Source organism: Alligator mississippiensis, chromosome 11, assembly GCF_030867095.1.
Source record: "Alligator mississippiensis isolate rAllMis1 chromosome 11, rAllMis1, whole genome shotgun sequence".
NCBI lineage: Eukaryota > Metazoa > Chordata > Crocodylia > Alligatoridae > Alligator > Alligator mississippiensis.
Genome location: NC_081834.1, coordinates 12,736,644 through 12,756,091, shown reverse-complemented (window position 1 = coordinate 12,756,091; position 19,448 = coordinate 12,736,644). Strand labels below are relative to the sequence as shown.

The following is a 19,448-nucleotide window of genomic DNA, read 5'->3' as shown; positions in this document are numbered from 1 at the left end:
GCAGCACCTGATGCAGATGTGAAGTAATGTAGGCTCACCCCTATCAGAACAATTACTTTTTCTCCTGAAAATTTAAGCTTTAATGAGAGGAAACCTCTGGTTTGTTTTAAGCTTCCTAAAACGTGCACGTAGGGATGGTGAATTTAAGGTAGGAAGATCAATTCATAGTCAGATTAGATTTGTTCATTTTGCATTGTTACAATGGACACCTCGAAGCAGGAGATGAAAAATCACAGGCACAGCTCCGAGACTTAAAATCAAATTTATTTAGAGGAAAAATGACTTTACAAGAGGTTGATGATGATGATAACTAAAAAGGAAGATAAATAAAAGCTTGTTACAAAACCTAACGGCCAGAGCCATGCCATGTTTTCTGGCAAGTGACAGAAAAAAAATGAAGAATTTTACAGTTGATAACCTAAGCACTTTTTACATAATTACAAATGAACATACAGCAATTAGGTTTTACCCTCTTTTTTAAATTTCATCTTTAACTTTTTAATTTTTTAAAATTTTTTTAAGTTTTTTTTTTTTTTTAAAACAGAATGAACATAAAATTGCAAAACATTTTTTTTTTCTTTTGAAAGAAACAAAACAAACTGAAAGCAGAGGTATAGCGCGGTACTATAATACACCTCCTCAACATTCGGGGATTACTCTAGTGCATTCCATATTAGTATCAAATAAACACGAGGCTAAACTTTAACCATAGGCGAGCTGAATGGGACATCGGCTTTTAGAGCCTGTGTTTAACATCAATAAAGAAAATGATACTTAAGAGTCTGGAAGTGATTCATGCTTTATAGACCCTTGTGTTTGCTGCTATGGGAGAAGCGAACATCCTGCTTTTTTCTCGGCCAATGGAAGCAGAACGGATCTGGGCAGGGCTTTAATGGCAGCGAAGTGCACACGAAGAGAAAGGGCACTGCCCCTAGCTCGCGTTTTGACAAGGATTTAGCACCGTGCTTCCCGTTGCTCACGAGACGCACGGGAGGGAACCAATTCAGCTTGCCTATTTTTAAACCTTAGCTAGATCACGGGAGGAAGAACTGCGGACGGTCGCCCCGTCTGACAAACGAAGTAAGCACTCTGAGCGCTGGGGAGGTTTAATTAAAAGAGGGCGCCTTAAATTAGTTAACGTTTACAGACCTGGCCAGCAGGCAGGAGACTTTCCGGCGTTCTGGTTAACGGGGAATGTTATGCTAGGTTTAAACAGGAAAATCACTGCGGTGTTGCCATCTCGGACCAGTCCTCCCTCTATCTGGGTTATCACTGATGTCTGGCTTCCCCAGACAATCTGCTTGAGATTTGGCACTAATTAATCTCTCCCCAATCTGTCTCTGCCGTGAGGAAGGACTGGATTTGGGCATGTTTCACAACAGCTTTGAGAGATTTTACCAACCCACAGAAGGTAAGAAGAGGACCAGACGCTACAAGTGTGCTTGCTCTTTGTCAGGCAATGCCAATCTGTGCCGCCTACCCTTAGTCCCACGGTTCCCAGCAGTGGTCAGACCTCAACAGGGATGGGGTGAAAAAATAATAATAATAAAAAATAAAAAAAATCAGGCCACCCCATGGAAAGTAAGTGCTCTTGGTCCAGAGTCAGCCTGGGAGGTGCCTGCAGGAAACGAAGCCGTGCCTTGAAATGGCCTCAGCGTCCTTCCTTTGCCCCGCATTACCTCCAAGAGCAAGAGAGGAATCTGAAATGAAGGTGCCGCTTGGGAAAGCTCGTTCTCTTCTCGGGAACCTGACTGACCCAGTCTCCAGGAGGTGCTTTTCCTCCTGTGCCATATGCACGCTGGGGGGGCTCCCAGCAGGGGTTCACCCGAGAGGCTGGGTGACAGCTAGATTCCCTGGAGTAGAGAGTGCATGAGGCGAAGGGCGCTCAGTTCACTCCATTTCCAGAGTGGTTATAGTAAAATTCACACCTTCTTACCTTTGGCCTAGGAATACTATGAAAGCTGCTGCTCCACTCCCCTCTCCCAGCACCTTAGCAAAGCCTACACGCATGCAGAGTTTATATTTGAATATAGCCTAACCCTTCCCCATCCCAGGTTGCATTAGGGACACAGAGGGGGAAGCAAGAATACAAATCTGATTGTCTGAGAAAAGCAAATGACAAGACAGGTTCCATTTAAAGTGCTTAATGGCATCGAACCATGACAGAAACTTGCAGGCTGAGATGATCGCTTTGTTTAAAAGAAGTTGAAGGCTAATCCTATCTGATCCCTCCGATTCTAGAGATACTTACTACAGCTCTGATCCCTGGGATAGCTTCACCACCCCATTTTCTGTACTTCATTCTGAGATTGCTTCCTTCATCATGCTACTCCCTAATGCCCCTTCTGCTGCGTAGACACAGCCACCATGCCAAGCCTTTCCTTCTTCACGCTTGTGAGGAGTCTGCCGTTCCCATCAATGCCAGACATGTACGGGAAGCTCAGCTGGAATTTTTCCTAACTCCACTTCTTCCTGCAGCAGCGTGCCATCGGTGCAGCCACGTCTGACCCCTGGGTCCCCAACAGGCAGTGGGGTGAGACCAGTTCTCTTAACATCATCCAGGCCATCTGACTGCAATTCAGATTTGGTTTAAGAAATAATATGCACTCAGCAGGCATGGGTTAGATGCCATGCACGGAAGTAAAACAAACAAAGGCAGGGAAAGGAAAAGGATACCAAGGCTACAAAATCCTAGCACAGAGGACTGACCCACTCTTAACTAAGCACCTGGAATCAAACACTGTCTGGGTGATTTTGCAGGGATCAGGGTGGGAATCTATTTCCAGGGATCAACTCCAAACCATTCAAAGGGGAACACGAGAAAAGTGGCTATGATTAAAAAAAAAAAAAAAAAAAAATTATATATATATATTACTGCTTTCCCCTCCCTGCTTCTTACAAATTAAAAGGTAGAGGGAGGGGGACTAAGGGCTTCATGCTGATACAATCTCATACAGCAACAAAGGATTTCTGTCCCCCACAAAACAGGCACAAACAACTCTGATATGAATTGATGTACTTCAGATTCAATCCTCTGTTTACTTTGGAAAAGTGCAGATGGGAAACAGGGTAGCTGCTTAGCAAAAGTACAGATGCAGCTGACAGTGCGCTCCATGCAGTTCTGTTGACAGCGAGACTGGAGAAAGTCAAACAGCCAAGGCTTCCTTCCCACTGCCCTGGTTGAGGGGCTTCTGCTCAGTTGCCTTTCCAAGAGCAATAGGACACACAGGTTTAGGAGGTGTCAGTGGTAGGGGGAGGACACTGGGAAGAAAAGAAAGGACCCGTGCTGGAAACAGCAAATGCCAATGAAATGGAAACCTTCAAAAACACCAAAGCGCTGAGTTCTGCCTACAGAACAGTAACTTTACCGTGTATTGGTTTGGTTTTCTCTGCAAATTTAGGTTTCACCAGCCGTCAATACCAGGGGAAGGATTTTTTTTAATTTAACAACCTTAAAGACAACTCCATTATCAAGATATAATCCCATACCCACAGAAGTCAACAGAAAGACTTCTCCTGACTTCTGTAGGCACTGATCAAGACCTACCCGAGCATGAATGGCTCTTTTACTTTGCTCAGAGAGAGATGGGAAAACTTAGAAAGAAGATGTAAATTCCAAGACTAATGGACAGCAAGACTCATACACAGAATCACTGCCCCCCTCTCCAATTTTTGCTTAGTTAGGAGCTGCTTTGCCTTCAAGACAGCTTTCTGGTTGGAATTAGTTGCATATGACTGCTCTTCAGGCTGGACACCAGCTGCTTGGCAGCGCTGAACATGCCTTGTTTTTATATGAAGCAACAGTGAGATTAAACCATTGGTTTCTCAAGCTCATCTTTAGAAAAAAAAATAATATAAAAACAAAACAAACCAAAGTAAATCATTTTTTTTTAAACCAGACCTCTTTCAAATAAACAGAAAGATAAATATTGGTTTGGTTTTTTGTTTTTTTTTTGCAAGCCCAGCTCGCAATTAAGTATGAGCACCAAATAATATTTAAAAACTAAATAAAAAAAGACAAAAATCAAATCTCAATTCAGTGTGTGCATGTGTGTGTGAGAGTGAGAGTGAGAAAATTGTTCAGAGAGCTTCAAAAGCAAGTGATCTATTCTGGATACCTCATTCATCAAGACAGACCTGTCTAAACCCCCATGCAGCTGTCATCAGTGCTCATTAACAATGTTCGCACCAAATGCTGAAATCTGCTGTGCGCAACTAGCTTATGAGAAGCTACCAAGCAAATGCAAGTCAAAACAGTGCAAGACACCATTTGAAAAAAAAGAGAATCTGTGGGAAAGGGAACGAGCATCACAGCATCAGATCGCTCCAGGCAGTGAAGGTGATAGCCAATTTGAAATTGCCATAAAAAAACTAAGGCAAATCTCTGGAAAGGGGCAGAGAGTGGCTCTCCATTTAAAAGCAAGATGGCTTGCTACATTTTGTTGCCCCTGGTCGTCACTCATACCCACCGTACTTGGCATTTGGGTAACACCCTGCAGCTTCAGTGCATTGAGGCATAGTCTCTCACCCACAAAGAGAATACTAATGATCCTATTCTGCAGCTGGAGAAACTGAGGCACAGAGGTGAAGTAATTTGCCAAAGGCCACACAATGAATCCGGACTTTGGAGCGTCTGACCAGCAGCACTGTGTTCGGTCCATGAGAACAAGCTGTCTCCCCAGCGCGGCGCCCTGCATTTGCATAAAACTAGGAGCCATGTTTCTTCCGAGGTCATCCCTGCAACCCTCACTCCTGCACCAAATGTGACAACCCCTTGACATCTCACGCAAGTGCTGGGGAAATGTCTGTGATGTCACTTTGGAGAAGAAATAAGTAAGAGGAGCTGATGAAATCCTGAGAAATAGAAGCCCAGTGATCATGTGAGTCACCTCATTAGCATATGCCAGGGAGAAAAAAAAATCCAGACAATAGTTTAAAAAAAAAAAATATATATATAAGCTAAGTGATCCCCAAATGGAAAAATTCTCGGGAGTTTCTCTGATCAATTAGTGGGCTTGTAATGAATCAACTGCAAATGGAGACACGTATTCTGACAAAGGACCTGCAGCTTAAGGAAGGGCAGGAGGGAGGGAGTAAGCAGGCTGCAATGCACATAAGCCCATTAAAAAGCAGTCAGAGCGGTTCTCACTTGAGCACTGTCTGTTCTGGGTCCCCGGGGTTGCTTAACAAGCCTGGTATATTTTTCTTCTTCCTTTCAAAACATTCAGAGATTTTGCACTTCCTGCTGGAAATTATTTAAAATTTAATTTTTGCCCCACAGAAATCTGTTAGAAATACTGGCTGATTTTAATTTGGGCAGGTTGTTCCTCTCCCTTCACCACCCGTCACTGCCATTGCTGCCTGGTGTTTTGTACCTTCCTGAAATATAGCACGACATGTCCGATACACGCGGAAGGGGCGGGCAAGCCAATGAAGCTGCACTGAGCAGTAAAGGCAAGATATTTAATATCTACACGCTCCCTGAAAGTCATCAGGTTTCATCTATCTCCCTGGGCACAGCTAAGCTAACCCAGCTTGTCTGTACAGACTTTATGTATATCCCAGTGGATACACAGATACATATATGTATATATATATGTATATATATATATATATATACAGTATATCTATATATGCCAGTGTGTACGCACCATCTGCAGAGTCCTAACCTTTTGCTAAATGCTTGGGTTTGGTTATGTTCCCCAGAAAAGGGGAATGCAGAGGCACAGACTTCTTGGGCCACCTTCTCTCAACCTTGACCAGTAAGAGAAATAGGGAATTATCTGCACAGGTCATTTTAAACCAAGGTTTGCATAGGGAGTGGGTGCTGCTTGCTATGTGGTCAGCCCCTGCAGCCAGGATTCATACAAGACTGAAGGCTAGAGCCCTGTGCCCGCCTCTTGCAACCTTGATGCATGCTTCACTGAATGCATGGCTTGGCAAGCTTGGTGGATGCAGGAACCAGGAACCTGCTGCAGGGTGGGGGCAAGGAGCTTTCTTCCATACAATGGCTGAGAGCACTCAGTGGGCAAGGAGAGCTTTGGCCCTGCCAGACGCCTGCATGGGTTCTAATACAGTACAGTGAAGAGGGAGCCTTATCCCAGCAGAATTAGGAGCAGACACTCAGCAGAAGATTTCCTTGCCCTCCAGTGGTGCTTCTGATGAATGGCCATCTGGGAAAGGAAAAGTCATTGTTATTCACCACAGAAATACACCATGAAGTTCCATGTTAAGGCAAATTGGCATCTTTTGTCCATTCACTTCTACAACGGGGTGTTTGACATATCCCGTTTCAGCTACATCATCAAGTTACGACTGAGTGCTCTCAGCCATCATATGGTTAAGGGCTTGCAGACCAAGCCCTACGAGGAGAGACTAGAGAACCCGGACCTTTTCAGCCTCTGCAAGAAAAGGTTGAGAGGCGACCTTGTGGCTGCCTATAAGTTCATCACGGGGGCACAGAAGGGAATTGGTGAGGTTTTACTCACCAAGGTGCCCCCGGGGGTTACAAGAAATAATGGCCACAAGCTAGCAGAGAGCAGATTTAGATTGGACATTAGGAAGAACTTCTTCACAGTTAGAGTGGCCAAGGTCTGGAACGGGCTCCCAAGGGAGGTGGTGCTCTCCTCTACCCTGGGGGTCTTCAAGAGGAGGTTAGATAGGCATCTAGCTGGGGTCATCTAAACCCAGCACTCTTTCCTGCCTATGCAGGGGGTCAGACTCAATGATCTATTGAGGTCCCTTCCGACCCTAACATCTATGAATCTATGAATAGGGTTAATAAACCAGCAATCTGTCACCCAGTACACTGGAGGCTTGCAGAGTCCACAGCCGATGTGGATCCATGAGAGAAAACCACCAGGTGATTGCACACTGGCAGGTCAGAAGTGAGATGCAACAGGTCGATGTGAGAGGAGAGGCAAATGGACTAGCCAGGGGTGGTAGTGGTCACAGGCAAGGGAACCTGGGCCTCCCTCCTGACCAGAGAAAGGTGGCAGCTAGTGGTGGGGGAGAGTGGTAAGATGGGCAGGGACACTGGTGGAAAGATTTTCAAGGTAAATGCCCCTGGAGGGGCTTTCCCCCAAGACCCAGTCCTGGATTTTAGACTGTGTTTATCAGTAGTTTACCCTACTTTTGGGAGTACTGATTTCACACAGCTGATATTGAAAAGTATAAGGCGAGTCAAGTCACCCAGATGAAGTGGAGAGGAGGGAGGGAGAAAGAAGCAGTATTTGCCCTCTCTGTCCCTTGCAGGCAGGAAGCATCCCCTGCTGCTAGATCATCAGGGGAATGTCCCTAGCTGTGGAGATGGCTTGGAGAGCAACAGCAGTGGTCTGTAGAAGAGAGCCACAGGGGGAAAAATATCCCATAGCCGACACCTGTTCTCTCTGCACACATGAGACAACACCAGAGAGCGTCAGCCTCTGTGGGAAGCTCTGCTCATCACTGCCATTCTTCCTATCCCTTATGGCTATCACTCTTTGGAGGCTGGGTACCACGCTTCCCCAAGGTTGAACAGCTTTAGGGAAGCCAGCTTTTTAATCCTACACTCACTTAATCCTTTTAATCCTATACTAACACTCACCAGCAGGTTGGGAGCGCTGGCTTTTGCTCTTTTTCTTCTTTTCCTTCTTGTCCTTTGGCTTGGCTTGCCCTAAACCGAAGAGGCGGGAAGGTATCTGGTGCTGCCCCTCAGCTGCCTTGTTAGTCTGATTGGTTGTGCTATGCAACTTGGAAGGGCATTTCTCTTTTGATGTCCTTGAGAGACTGTTCCTTTTGGGTGACACAGACAGTTCTGAATCAAAGTGCCCTGGCTCAGGAAGGGAAGAGCTTTGCTGTTTGGAGGGGTCCTCAGCAGGGGACAGGGAAGGGGTCCTCATAGTTTTCTCATGCGGCTTTGAAACCTGAAAGGAGAACAGAAGCGTTTCACTCATACACTCCGGTACAGACAGGCCTTCGCTGCAGTTGCAGACAAAGCCTGCTGCTTCACACGCCTACCCAAAGAAACCACCTACTGTAGGCAGTATCCAGTAATGTGGACATTTCTCCCAACCAACACACTCCTTTGTCTGAGGGGAATGAGATGAGGATTTGAGAAAGGAGTGCTTCTATTTCTTCCCCTGCCGAACGAGACTGAAGGGGTACAACAAACAGAGAGCAAGTCCACTAAGAAATTCAGGATCGGTCCTTCCCACTTCCAGATGCAGAAATCCTCCCTCTTAGGGAGAGGCATGCTGATGGATACACAGGAGGATGCCTGACAAGTGATGTCTTCCCAAAGGGAAAGGACAAGTCAAATCATTTTACTGCTTTTCTGATGTGTCCTCCAGAAAGGCAGTGGCACCCAACATATATAAAGGGAAGGCCAGGACATGAGCTCCTATCCATTCAGACATCCCTATTCAGAGCTTTGACATCTGGATACATGCCTCCAAAAAGCTGCTTTCTTTGAATGACACTGGTATCCAGCTGGCCTACAGCAAAGCTGAATGAATTATTTTATCTCGTGTTTCTCTATCGTGCCCTTGGCCATGGACTCCAAGTGCCAAGCAAATAAATTAGATTTGCACCATGATCTTTGGAGAAACCGACACTTATCTGCTCTCAAGCCAATTACAACTTTTATGACTTCATTCGTTATTGTGAATGGTATGAAGGAATGCCAGCCTCTGGACTGCCAATGGATAAGGGGGCAGCAAACACTCCCCTGATTATCTGCTATTTGGAATTCAATATCTGAGCTACTCAACGAGCCAATTAAGTCACGTGGCTCCATTTCCGCTCTCTGAATGTAGGGCCTAACTTTTATAAAGTACTGCTGCTTCAGCTCAAAACAAATTACATATTGCTCTGGGATTCATTTTGTGCCTTAATTAAACGTATTGGCTACAGGCCTGAAATATGATTTCCGTGCATGTCTGTATGGAACGAGTCATCCTTCTAGTGATTCCCTTCAGCCATACCTCCAACCAAATTAAATGGAAAATAAACCCAAACTTCCTGACAAAAAACCTTATATAAATATGAGAAACTCTGTGCAATCTCTTCTTTGCAAAGTTGTACAGCCCAGCGCTAAGCCCCCAGACTGCTCCCCCTCCAGCTTGCTGTGTGAGGTCTGTATTTTAGACGGGGATTGTGTCCATCTACTTCTGAGATGTCCAGAACACTGTAGGAGGCTGCTACAAATAAATTAACAAGGTCTTACAATGTAGTGACCAAGATTAACAAGCAAAACCATTTCACCAGTGAGTTGCTTCTGTAAAAAGATGCAGTTGGCCTGGTAGGGAGCTCCAGGCTAATGGACTGACTGCCTGGGAGAACAAAAAATTGCTGGCCCAGATGTGAAAAGGCTACAGTGAAATGCAACAGAGGTTTCTCCTGAGCGTTCCTGTGTCTGCTCCTTCTTGCTGTTCAACTTGGCCTGTTATACCACTTACTATCAGGCCAATAAGGAATAGGTCTCCAAAAAAGCTGGCAAAGTTCAGATGCAATCACCCATGAACCCCACTGGCAAGACAAGAGATGCACATTTGCTCAGGATTGCCATGGGGATCTGGGAGGCGCTGCTCTGCTAGAAGTCTCTCCCCCGAGACAGAATAGGCAACATGCAGCAGCAAACACCAGGAAACACCAGGTGCAGAAAAGACAGATCAGGGTTAAAAAAATTATCAGGTCTTGTGTCTCTCAGGTTCATACCTGGACTCCTTGATTTTAAGGGCAGAGTGGACCATTTTCTTACCCTCTAGTTGGACTAGAATCTCCCCAGCAACTCCAGCACTGAGCCTAGCAACCTGTGGCTTAACCAGACCATTTCTTTGGAAAGCCAGTTTGTCATCTCAGCTGCACATCTACCCCGAGCCCTTGACTGGAAACAGCAATTACCTGATTGTGGCCAGCCTGCTTCAGCTGTGCATGATGCAACTGCTCCATTTCTCTCTGGAGTTGCTCCTTCTCCCTCTCCAGTTGTTTCTGTGCAGCACGGAGCCTCTCCAGGTCGATCTGGTAGGCCGACTTCTTCTTCTGCAGCTCCTCCTTCTCCTTCTCCAGCTCTTGGTGCCCCTTCTGAGCCTGCTCTTCTCTCTGGGTCAGTCGCATTTCCCGGTCCGCTAGCACCTTCTCCCGTGTCTCCCATTCCTTCTCCCTCTTCTGTTTCTCTGCCAGGTACTGGGCTTGCTGCTTCTGCAGGTTGGCCAGCTCCAGGCGTTGCTTCTCTAGGCTCCGCTGCTTCTCCTGCTCGATCAAGGAGTTTGGCCTGGAGAAGGTCCGTGTCAGCGCTCTCTCGTTCAGAACCATCTTCTGATCCTCAATGTACGTGTCCTGCTGCAGCACGACAGCCTGGGAGGGGAGAAAGAACAAAGTTAGTGCGGTGCCTCCTTGCATGGAAGGCATGTACTACAGAGCAGCTGTCATGTCACGGAGCAGTCAGCAGCTGCATCTGGTGCCTAGAAAAGTCGGCGTATGTATCTCGGCTGATTAGAGGGTCCAGCAAGGCCAGCACGCATTTGTAAGACACAGGCCATGTCTAGTACCCATGACCCAAGACTTTCCCAAGGCAGTTCAGAGTATTAGCTGCTTCCAGACTGCAGATCTATGCAGAAAAAGTTGAGAAGAGAATACTCCCAACACGGCAGACACCAGACAGGACCCTTTAGCAGGACCTTTAAGTCCAAGCACAGGCTGGGAATACAAATGGAATGGAAAGGGCGCAAGCAAAATGCCGATGTCAACAGTCACAAGTCAGTGCTCATGGAGGGGATTCATATGTTCAGGAATGGAGAATGTGAAAGCAGAATACCAGGCTTCAGGATGACCTACCTGCAAAGCACTAAGCAGGTTATGGAGCTGGGTGATGCTATGGAGAACATGCTGCAAGGAAACAGAAGAAGAGCATTGCTGTATTACCTCACCTTACTGTTCGCTCTTCTGTAACACTGCAAATGAGTTGTGCATGGCCATGCTGATCTGTTTGGTGACTCCCAGCCATCCTACTTGCCCCACCCCTTCCCCACCACCTATGCCATTGATCGTTTATCCCAAATACACCTACTGATCAAAGTTTAGAGCATGTCTGTGTGTTAAACTTTCTGAGCCAGGCAATGTGTCCAGCACACCACATGGCTTTACCTGGGTCACTTCCTAAACTTGAAACACTATAGTTGGGTCCTTAGGGTGCTTCAGGCAGGCTAATAAATACAGGCCCAATTATCCCACCCAGTGCATCACATTATGGCTACCCTGCTGGCACACACTTCCCTCTAGTTTTCCCTAGCAGTCAGTGAAGAAGCCAGTCGCATGCTCCCACAGCAAGGTGCATGTGGAGAACCACCCCATTCTGCCTGCCTTGTGGGGTCTCGGGGGGTCTTTTCTTTACAGTGGTGTTTTTGGCAGAAGTGCCACAAATTAGCCTCATGTCTTCTCCAAGCACCAGTCTATCCCCTTCCCTTGCCCAATCTGCTGCTCTGCTTTTTGCTCCCAGCCCTGTACTCTCTGCCTGATCTTCTGCTTTGCTTTCTGCCCCATCTGCTGCTGTGCTGTCAGTCTCCTCCCCAATTTGTTCTTTGCCACACAGAGGCTGCCAGTACTCCTTGTGGCTCCACTTTCTGGGAAGTGAAGGAGGAATGGTACTGAGGAGAAGGTTATCATAAAGGACGGGAGGTTGCGTGCATTAACTATGACTGCATATTTGCAGGAAAATGACTTTCACAGAAAAACATCTTGAAACAGGCCCTAAAAATGCATTAAAAGTTTGCTTTCCCTTCCACTTCCCCCTCTGCCTCTTCAGGGATATTATGCAAACAAATGGGTGCACAACTATTGCAGGCATAGGGCCCGAGACCTTTGGAAATACAGCCCCTAAAGGCACAGGTATTTGTGTTGGTGTAGAGCCAACAGCACGCCAGACATTTTGAGATGGTGTCTTGTCCCTCCAAACACTGGCCAAGTGCTTCTCTGAATCCTGTTCAATGTACCATAATTGCTCTTTCAATACAAAAATTTAACCAACACAAACAGCAGTGTTTCCCGTCCTTGCATAATAGCTGGTAGGAAGGGAACCTCTTCTCAATGAGATACTTAGCTGCCATTAATGTTAATTGGGAGTTAGATGCATATCAAAGGGAGAATAGAAACCTAATTGCCCCAATTCACTGCACCTGCAACATACAATTGAACTCCTTCTGTATGCAGATGCGTGGTGAATACAGTCCTGTGCTCTCTAGTCATAATTAACCCCTGATGCCTATAATCAGCATTCATTCTACTAATGGCAGTTAAAGGTCAGGCAATAAATCCCTGGACTGAGTATCCAAAGCTTAGTTTACTACATTTAAAAGTCCAAGTTATACAACAGGATATGAAGTACATGCTCTCCTTTACCTATTGGAACAAATCCACTTGCCATCAAAACTGAAGGCGAAACAACCCCCCCTCTAAGGCAACAGAGATTGTTCTTACCTCATTATTTCTTTTCAACATGAACATGAAATTAGCGTTTCCACCCTATGAAAAGATCACATTGCTTTAATAAAAGGGCAAACCAGCAGTACAATAACTGCCTTTCAAAGCTGAACTAATGATAGAAACACATCCAAACCCTCCCATTTTCCTTTTTGGCAATGCAGATCTCATGTATATAAGTGAAAATCAGCCAAAAAAAATCAAATGTTAATTAGGGATCACTTTGTAGCGATACGATGAACTAATCTGCACGAGGGCATGAGTTTGTCTGGCCATGGCATTTCAATAGCAGCACATAATTAGACACATGTTTTATTTGGTTTGCAGACAGATGGCAGGATAGGGTCTTCTGTGACACTGGTTTATTACCCATTAATTTTTGTTTTGAAGTGGGAATTTTAGTCAAAGCAATACTGGTTTTGATTGCAGACTTCCAGCATGGTAGGTTTAACATGGACAGAAACTCATGTTTTTTCAGATTTAGAAACGATGGTGCCAGGACGAAAGGACCATGGTTATTGCTATAAGACACATACAAGACGGCAATACCTTCTTCAGAATGCTGTCGGATTCTGTCCTCCGAAGATCCTGGGCATCTTCGCTTTCATCCTTCTCTCCACCTAAAAACACCCCCCAAAGGTTGACATGGATCATTTAACTTTGCAAACGGCAGATGAAGTGTTCAGTCATTAGCAAGTGTCAGATGAGGGAAAACGGCCCGTTTTCCAGGTGATTCAACACAGCTGAGATGTGCTTGTCCTTTATTTGTATAAATAGGAAGCAAGCACACCTTGCTAAATGTTAGCCCGCACTGACCCAATGAAGAGGAGCTTTGATTAGGGACCGGTTTGGGCTTCGCCTGAAATGCCAATAATTTTAGTGCACTCGCTTGTGGGTCAAACATCTTTAAGGCCTCACAATCCCCATCTCCATTTCACTAGCATTGACGTGGAAACCATTGGCTGTGGTTTCCAAGACAGGTTGTGAAAGAACACGTGGTGAATGCCAGTTGCATTGAATTGGAGGCTAAAACATCATGTTACGTTGCAATGCTACCCATCCTGACTGGATTTATGATACTCAGGCAATGGGTTGGATACCAGGAGGGCAGTATCTGTATGCAGACAGGTTTGTCCATGGGTACCAAGAGCTCTCGCAGGCTCGGGCATCAGAACCCAGGAATTCAGAACAGACTGCCGGACACGTCATGAGACCGCTCCCAACTGAGACAAACCACCTGAGAAAAAACCACCCTTAGAGCTGTTTTCATTGATTTAAAGGTGAATCATCAAGCCAGTGTGGATGAAGACAACCCTGTTAACGAACAAACCACAGAAGACCGGCTGTAGTCCAGAGTTGCCTCCTTCCTGGGGTCTGGATTTTCTAGTCACCGACACAAACAAATGCTAACCCTTAGCCAATGCTCTCTGCCCCAGCCACTGCATCCTCCCTGCATCCTGTGCAAGGGCCTGCTGCCTGGCATCTTTCCACAGGAGTAAACAGTCAAAGCAACCTTTACCACAATTTTGCAGCTGGGGAAACATGAGGCACGATAAGGCTAAGAAATTTGCTCAGTTATGAGGGAGCAAGCAGGACAGTTGGAAATGGGACAGAACCTGGCTTCCTCCCTCCCAGTGCTGGGTCTATCTGATAGACTGCATCTTCCTTCCAAAGCGTCCCCCAAAATGCAGTTCTCATACTGTCAAATTCATATGACCCCATCTCTGCAGAAAGTGCAGGCAAGAGAAGGAAGACTTGGACAGTCTTGACCAGCCCAGCCTGAGGCAATGCAAGTTGCTGCAATCAGGAAAAGAAACTTCAACCTTAATTCAAGTCCTCTGAGCAAAATGCTTTTTATGTTGCTGTGTCAGGGTTTACTGGGCACTATATCTTGCAGCTGAGAAAATCCTCTAGGTTTCACACTGCAGACTGTCTGGAGCTAAAGACTACACTGTGACATGGAAGATTGGGCAAGGGTTTCAGGGAGAGCTGTGCTGGGACAGAACTCAGCAAACTGAAAGTAGGAAAGCAGAGGATATGGTTTGTGTGCAGAGGAGCCCTGGAGGGATGAAGATGCCTCTGAAGCCTGGAGTGGACAAGTGGGGCATTGGTGTGCAGTCAAACTACATATTTGCTCATCTGGCTGAAATCACTGTGGGTGAGGGTGTGTAAGGAGCATAGGCAAAGAAGATGGGAGACAAGGCAGGAGGCATAACCTGCTTGATTCAACAAGCTCTCTCTCAGGTGGGTTGTCATATGTCAATTGGGATCTCATTTTGCATCCAAACTAGGAGGTAGCAGCCCTCTGGAGATGAGGGAACCAGGCTGCAGATACTGTAGCAAATAAACAGACGTGAAGAAAACAAATATTTAAATACGGTGAGTAAAGGGTGTGAAAAGAAAGGCACAGAGCTCAGGACAAGGGATCAGCAGACCTGGCCCCGAGTGCCTGCTCAACCATGGACTTCCAGTAACTTGGATAAGTCCTTCCACCTTTAACTGCCTCCATTTCCTCAAATGTAAAATGGGTAGCATGCTAGAAGACTGAGGCATTAAGCTCATTTAAGATTAATTAGGTGCCCGAGTTCCTTGGAAAGGAGATGTCAGATGGGCACAAAGAATTCTAAACCCAAATCCAGCCCTGTGTACGCGCAGGAATACTCACACTTGGATGCGTTCATCTGGTGACTGTCAAAGCCTCCAAAGGTTTCTGCTCTTCTTGGAAGGGAGATGGGGCCAACTTCTTCTTGCTCAGAGTTAGGGCTGCTGACCTGTGGTCCCAGCGCACTCCCCAGACTCCTGCTCACCATGCTTTGCAACAACTCGACTGAAAGGGTAAGAAGCAACACGAGAGAAGGTCAGCTAAGGTACATCCTCAAGACTTACAGCCCACCATGGTTTCCCCCAAGCCTAGAGGACGGGGTCAGTAACTTTATGTGTTTGTCTGTACAAAGAGGACAGCTGTGCAGGAAGGGAGATGCCAACATGCTACCTGCAGCCATTCAACGGTCAAGTCACAGGTCATGCACACTGAACTTCACACTAGCACCTCATCTCCCTCCCTCTCCAAGTGCTGTCAGTATGCGTTTGCAAGCCTACAGGATTGATTGCTCCAGCTTCCTGGGTATCTCACACAGGAAAGCTAGGCTGGGATTCACCTACTTGTGGATTTTCCAACCGACTGGCTCACCAGATCCATCACCTCCTGCTGCCCAATGACAATCTTTTAAACTTCCCTGTTGCGGTCCACTACATTGCTGAATGGAGCCACCCAAAGACACCACGGCCCAACTGTTGCATAAAAGACCAGATCCTGGGCTGCAGCCAGATACCAAAGTACATGCCAGGGAATGGTGGGCAAAGAGCTTCAAGTTCATATCTTTACCATTTCCTGAACCACCATGGGCTTTATGCAAAATTTCTAGCCGTGCTGAAGACTTCTAGATATCTTCCCTAACTTCTTTCCACCAGCCATTACTACCTCCTTCCATTCCTGAGTTGCATCTCTTTCCTTCTCAGCACCCTTTGGGGGATGGGAATATACCTTTGCTTAAATTCATTCCATTCTGATTATGGTTTATTCATTCAAAGAAAGAAAGTCGATTTACCCCAGGGTGGATCCCGGGTGATTCCCCCAAACAACTGCTATGAGCATTGATGCAGGTAACTAATATGACGTACTGGCTCACTTACCCTCATTTATTGCACTTTTCATAATGTTCTCCCCCTTGGGTGCCTCTTCAGTGTTGGCTCTGAACAGCACTCTGGAGACCAAGCCATCTTCTTGCACACTGCAGTCGGTCATATCCCTGAAAATCTTCCCCTTCTCCTCCAGCAGCGTGAGGATCTGCTGATCTTTCTGCTGCAGCTGTTCTGTGGGGTGGAGAGAGGAACCTGGATTAAAAAACTGTGGTTTGATAAGGAATCTGAATAATCCCTGTGATCCCGGCTCCACCCAGTGGCATATTCTGGAACAGCAATGATTGTGCGCAGTTTCCAACCTCCTTAGTTTTCAGGACACGTTCTCACGCTTTTACAGTGTCTGAGGGGATAGACTCGTGGACAGTTCTACATCCTAAATGGGAATGGATCTCAACCCACCTGTTCCTGCTGCTGAATCTGCAGGTATTCAGGCTAAAAGGTAGAGAATAAGATGACAGGGACCTAAGAGGGTTCCTTCCCTGTACTAAAAAGGCCTAGTGTCAGGCATTCGTATCCTGCTCCCAGGCAGGAGTAACTTCGCAGCCCTGCCGCAGCACTCTTCTTACTGCGGGATCAGCTCCCTTGCATTCCCCCTCCAGCCTTTCTGCTTTGCATTTAAATGCCCAACACTGGAACGGCAGCCAAGAGCCAGAACTTCTGCAGCGACGTTTGTCACTCGGTATTTCAGAAATAAAAAATTAATACAGCTGAGCGTCTGCCAGGCTCATTCACTCAGGCTTCAACTACCTATAGCTCATCTCCGGCAGCAGCAAACAGTTACCCTGTGACAATGCTCAGTTTCAAAAGTGTATTAGCTCTTTCATACAGGAAAAGACTGTGATATATGTACTGGAAGAGCCACGTGCTGTCTGCTGATCCGAGTGCCAGGTGAAGCAATGATTGGCAGCTCCACATCTTCCCTCTTTTCTCTTACTTCCCATGATCAAAGCACACTGCAGGTCAAGGCCCACCCCACCAGCTAAACAGGGGTCTCCGAGGGCCACTAGAATGGAGCTTCAGGGGCTGCTCAGTGAGCATTACAAAAGCAGTAGCTCCCTCGCATGACTTGCACCTGAACTCTGACCTTCTCCCAAATATCTCACTCATCCTAGGCTGCACTGGCCAAGGGCACAAGATGCACTCTTCACAGCTGGAAGCTACTGGTACCCATTACAATTTGAACGCATATCTGATAAGGTAGAGGAGAGGTTGGACGCTTGCTGCATCAACTCTGTGCCAGGGGCTCACTCGTGCTACGCCTGAATACTAAGACAGCCATCTCTGAGGGAGCCAGTTGTGACAGTCCCACCATCAGAAGTCCTCTCTTCCACCTGAGGGTTTTTAGCTTTTTGTTTTTTGGGGGTTTTTTGAACTTCAGGCAGCAGCAGCAGTACTGTTTTAGTCCCAATAAAGAGGTGAAGAAATGTTTTTTCAGATTTCCAGGCTACCCAAAAATTGTAGGTTCCAGATTTCAGGAATCTGAACCTGAAACTTTGGAGGTTCAAAGCTTTATTTCATGCCAGCATCTCTTGCCCTAACAAGCCAGACAGATTTCCTTCCTAACAAGGGCTTTAATCATTCACATACAGTAAAAATTCTAGGTCCCCTGAAAAATCAAGATGATAAGCAGCAATAAAAAGATCTTGTAAAATCCAGCACTAAAATGCCTGAGAGGTTTGTCAACAGCTTCCTCCACCTCTGCTCTCCAGTTCTTTACCTTTTAATTCTTTAGCTTTGGCATCCAGCTCTTTCTTTTCCACCTCAGACTCACTAGGGACTCCTTCATCTTCATCCTTGTCCCTGCACGAGAGATGGACACATTGCAATTACCACCATGAAAAAAGTGAGAGACATCTAAACTGTAGGAACAGTTCCTTAACTTACATGGTGTTAATGGTGTCCTGAATGAGTTGTATCCAACTATTACGCTCCTCCTTGGAGCTGGCATGGACTTCTACCATCTCTGGGTTGGGCACTCCCGTGGAAATGAGAAATAAGCCTTTTTCCTCATGAGCCACTTCTCGTACAATGAGCTTTTTCAGAGAGATGACTGTAGATTTCGTGTCCTACAGGGATAGGTGGGAGGAGACAGATGAGAAGACAGAGAAAACACTAGCACTTTTGCCTGGTCCCAAGGGCTCAAAAGCTCCTAATCCCTGTAATTAGACCTCCTTCCTAACCTGTAAGCATCTTGTACAACCACAGGCTAAACACAACTGCTAGTCTCATCCAACACAGATTCAGAGAATAACTTCAGTTGAATACACAAAACTCCTGCCACCTTCCTCTGTTGATCCAGAAAGAAGGTCCAGATCATCCCATGCTGTCCCTGAATCCATTCAAAACCACCTTTGTGGCATTCAAACTCTCCAGCAACTCAACATGGGTAAAGAAGCTCTGACTTCCTGTTCTTCTGTCCTGGGCTCTTTAACCCAGGGTCTCCACACTTGATGGGGTTTGTTAGTTATTTCACTTGTGGTTTTTGCTTCCCCCTCTACAGCCCTAGACAATCACATTTTTCTTCTTCAAACCTCACTCCAGACCTTATTATTCTCAGTAGCTTATAGCTGACTTCCATCAGGAAGGGCTTGTGACACTGTCCATCGGAGACTGTGTGTATGATTATATACAACGTGCTGTCGGTGTCTCTAATATCTGTGTGCAATCAAATGCTTAGGGTTAAGTTTGGCATGCAGTCTGACCGGTCCCTCTATGGTATCAGCAGGACTGTACCTGTTTAGGATGCTTGGCACTTTAGAAGAGCTTTGCTAAACGCTGCTCAGAAATGGAAAGGACATGAGGAGCAGAGAAAGTCTCTTCCCGGACATACGCAGGACAGGCACATTGCTGACAGATCAGCGGCAGTTTCTCATTATGTTGTGCCTTTTATCGAGGGCTCTCTCCTAAAACTGGTGCTTTTTCTTTACATGACAAACATCTCCTGTGGCACACTGATCTGAAAGCTGCTCTCAGGACTTCCTTGCACCAGGTGGCTTTCTTTCCTTTGCCTTTTGGCATTTATTAAGTCTGTTCTTTCTGCTCTTTCATTTTTACATTCCTCCCACCCTTAGTGTGAACAAGCATCATTTGCACAAGCTGAAGAAGAGGAACCATATTCAGTGACAGGTTTATTTTCAGAGATAATTATCAAGTGTTCCAAGGCACTGAGGGGTGGGAAATGAGAGAGGGAATAAGACATGCTCTCAACAGCAAATAACCGCGTCTGCCATGAATGCATGGATAAAATTTGTATATAATACAAGACGTTCCATTCACTAAGAACTAAGAGA

General features: G+C 46.1%; 1 protein-coding gene across 10 annotated transcripts in view; it reads right to left on the bottom strand.

Moving 5' to 3' along the window:
• Positions 1–246: 246 nt before the first annotated feature.
• The window catches only part of AKAP13 (A-kinase anchoring protein 13), a 321,421-nt gene continuing 302,219 nt past the window's right edge, over positions 247–19,448 (bottom strand). For 9 of the 10 annotated variants that reach the window (XM_059714583.1, XM_019477514.2, XM_019477513.2 and 6 more), the window contains 10 exons: positions 18,043–18,224; positions 17,876–17,958; positions 16,150–16,329; positions 15,122–15,283; positions 13,006–13,076; positions 12,454–12,498; positions 10,816–10,866; positions 9,883–10,335; positions 7,586–7,904; positions 247–6,173 (listed from right to left, as the gene is read on the bottom strand). In XM_059714583.1, the coding sequence (XP_059570566.1) occupies positions 6,124–6,173; positions 7,586–7,904; positions 9,883–10,335; positions 10,816–10,866; positions 12,454–12,498; positions 13,006–13,076; positions 15,122–15,283; positions 16,150–16,329; positions 17,876–17,958; positions 18,043–18,224 (1,596 nt within the window). In that variant the 3' untranslated portion in view covers positions 247–6,123. The remainder of the gene's footprint in view (positions 6,174–7,585; positions 7,905–9,882; positions 10,336–10,815; positions 10,867–12,453; positions 12,499–13,005; positions 13,077–15,121; positions 15,284–16,149; positions 16,330–17,875; positions 17,959–18,042; positions 18,225–19,448) is intronic. The other variant, XM_019477515.2, reaches the window with a different exon arrangement.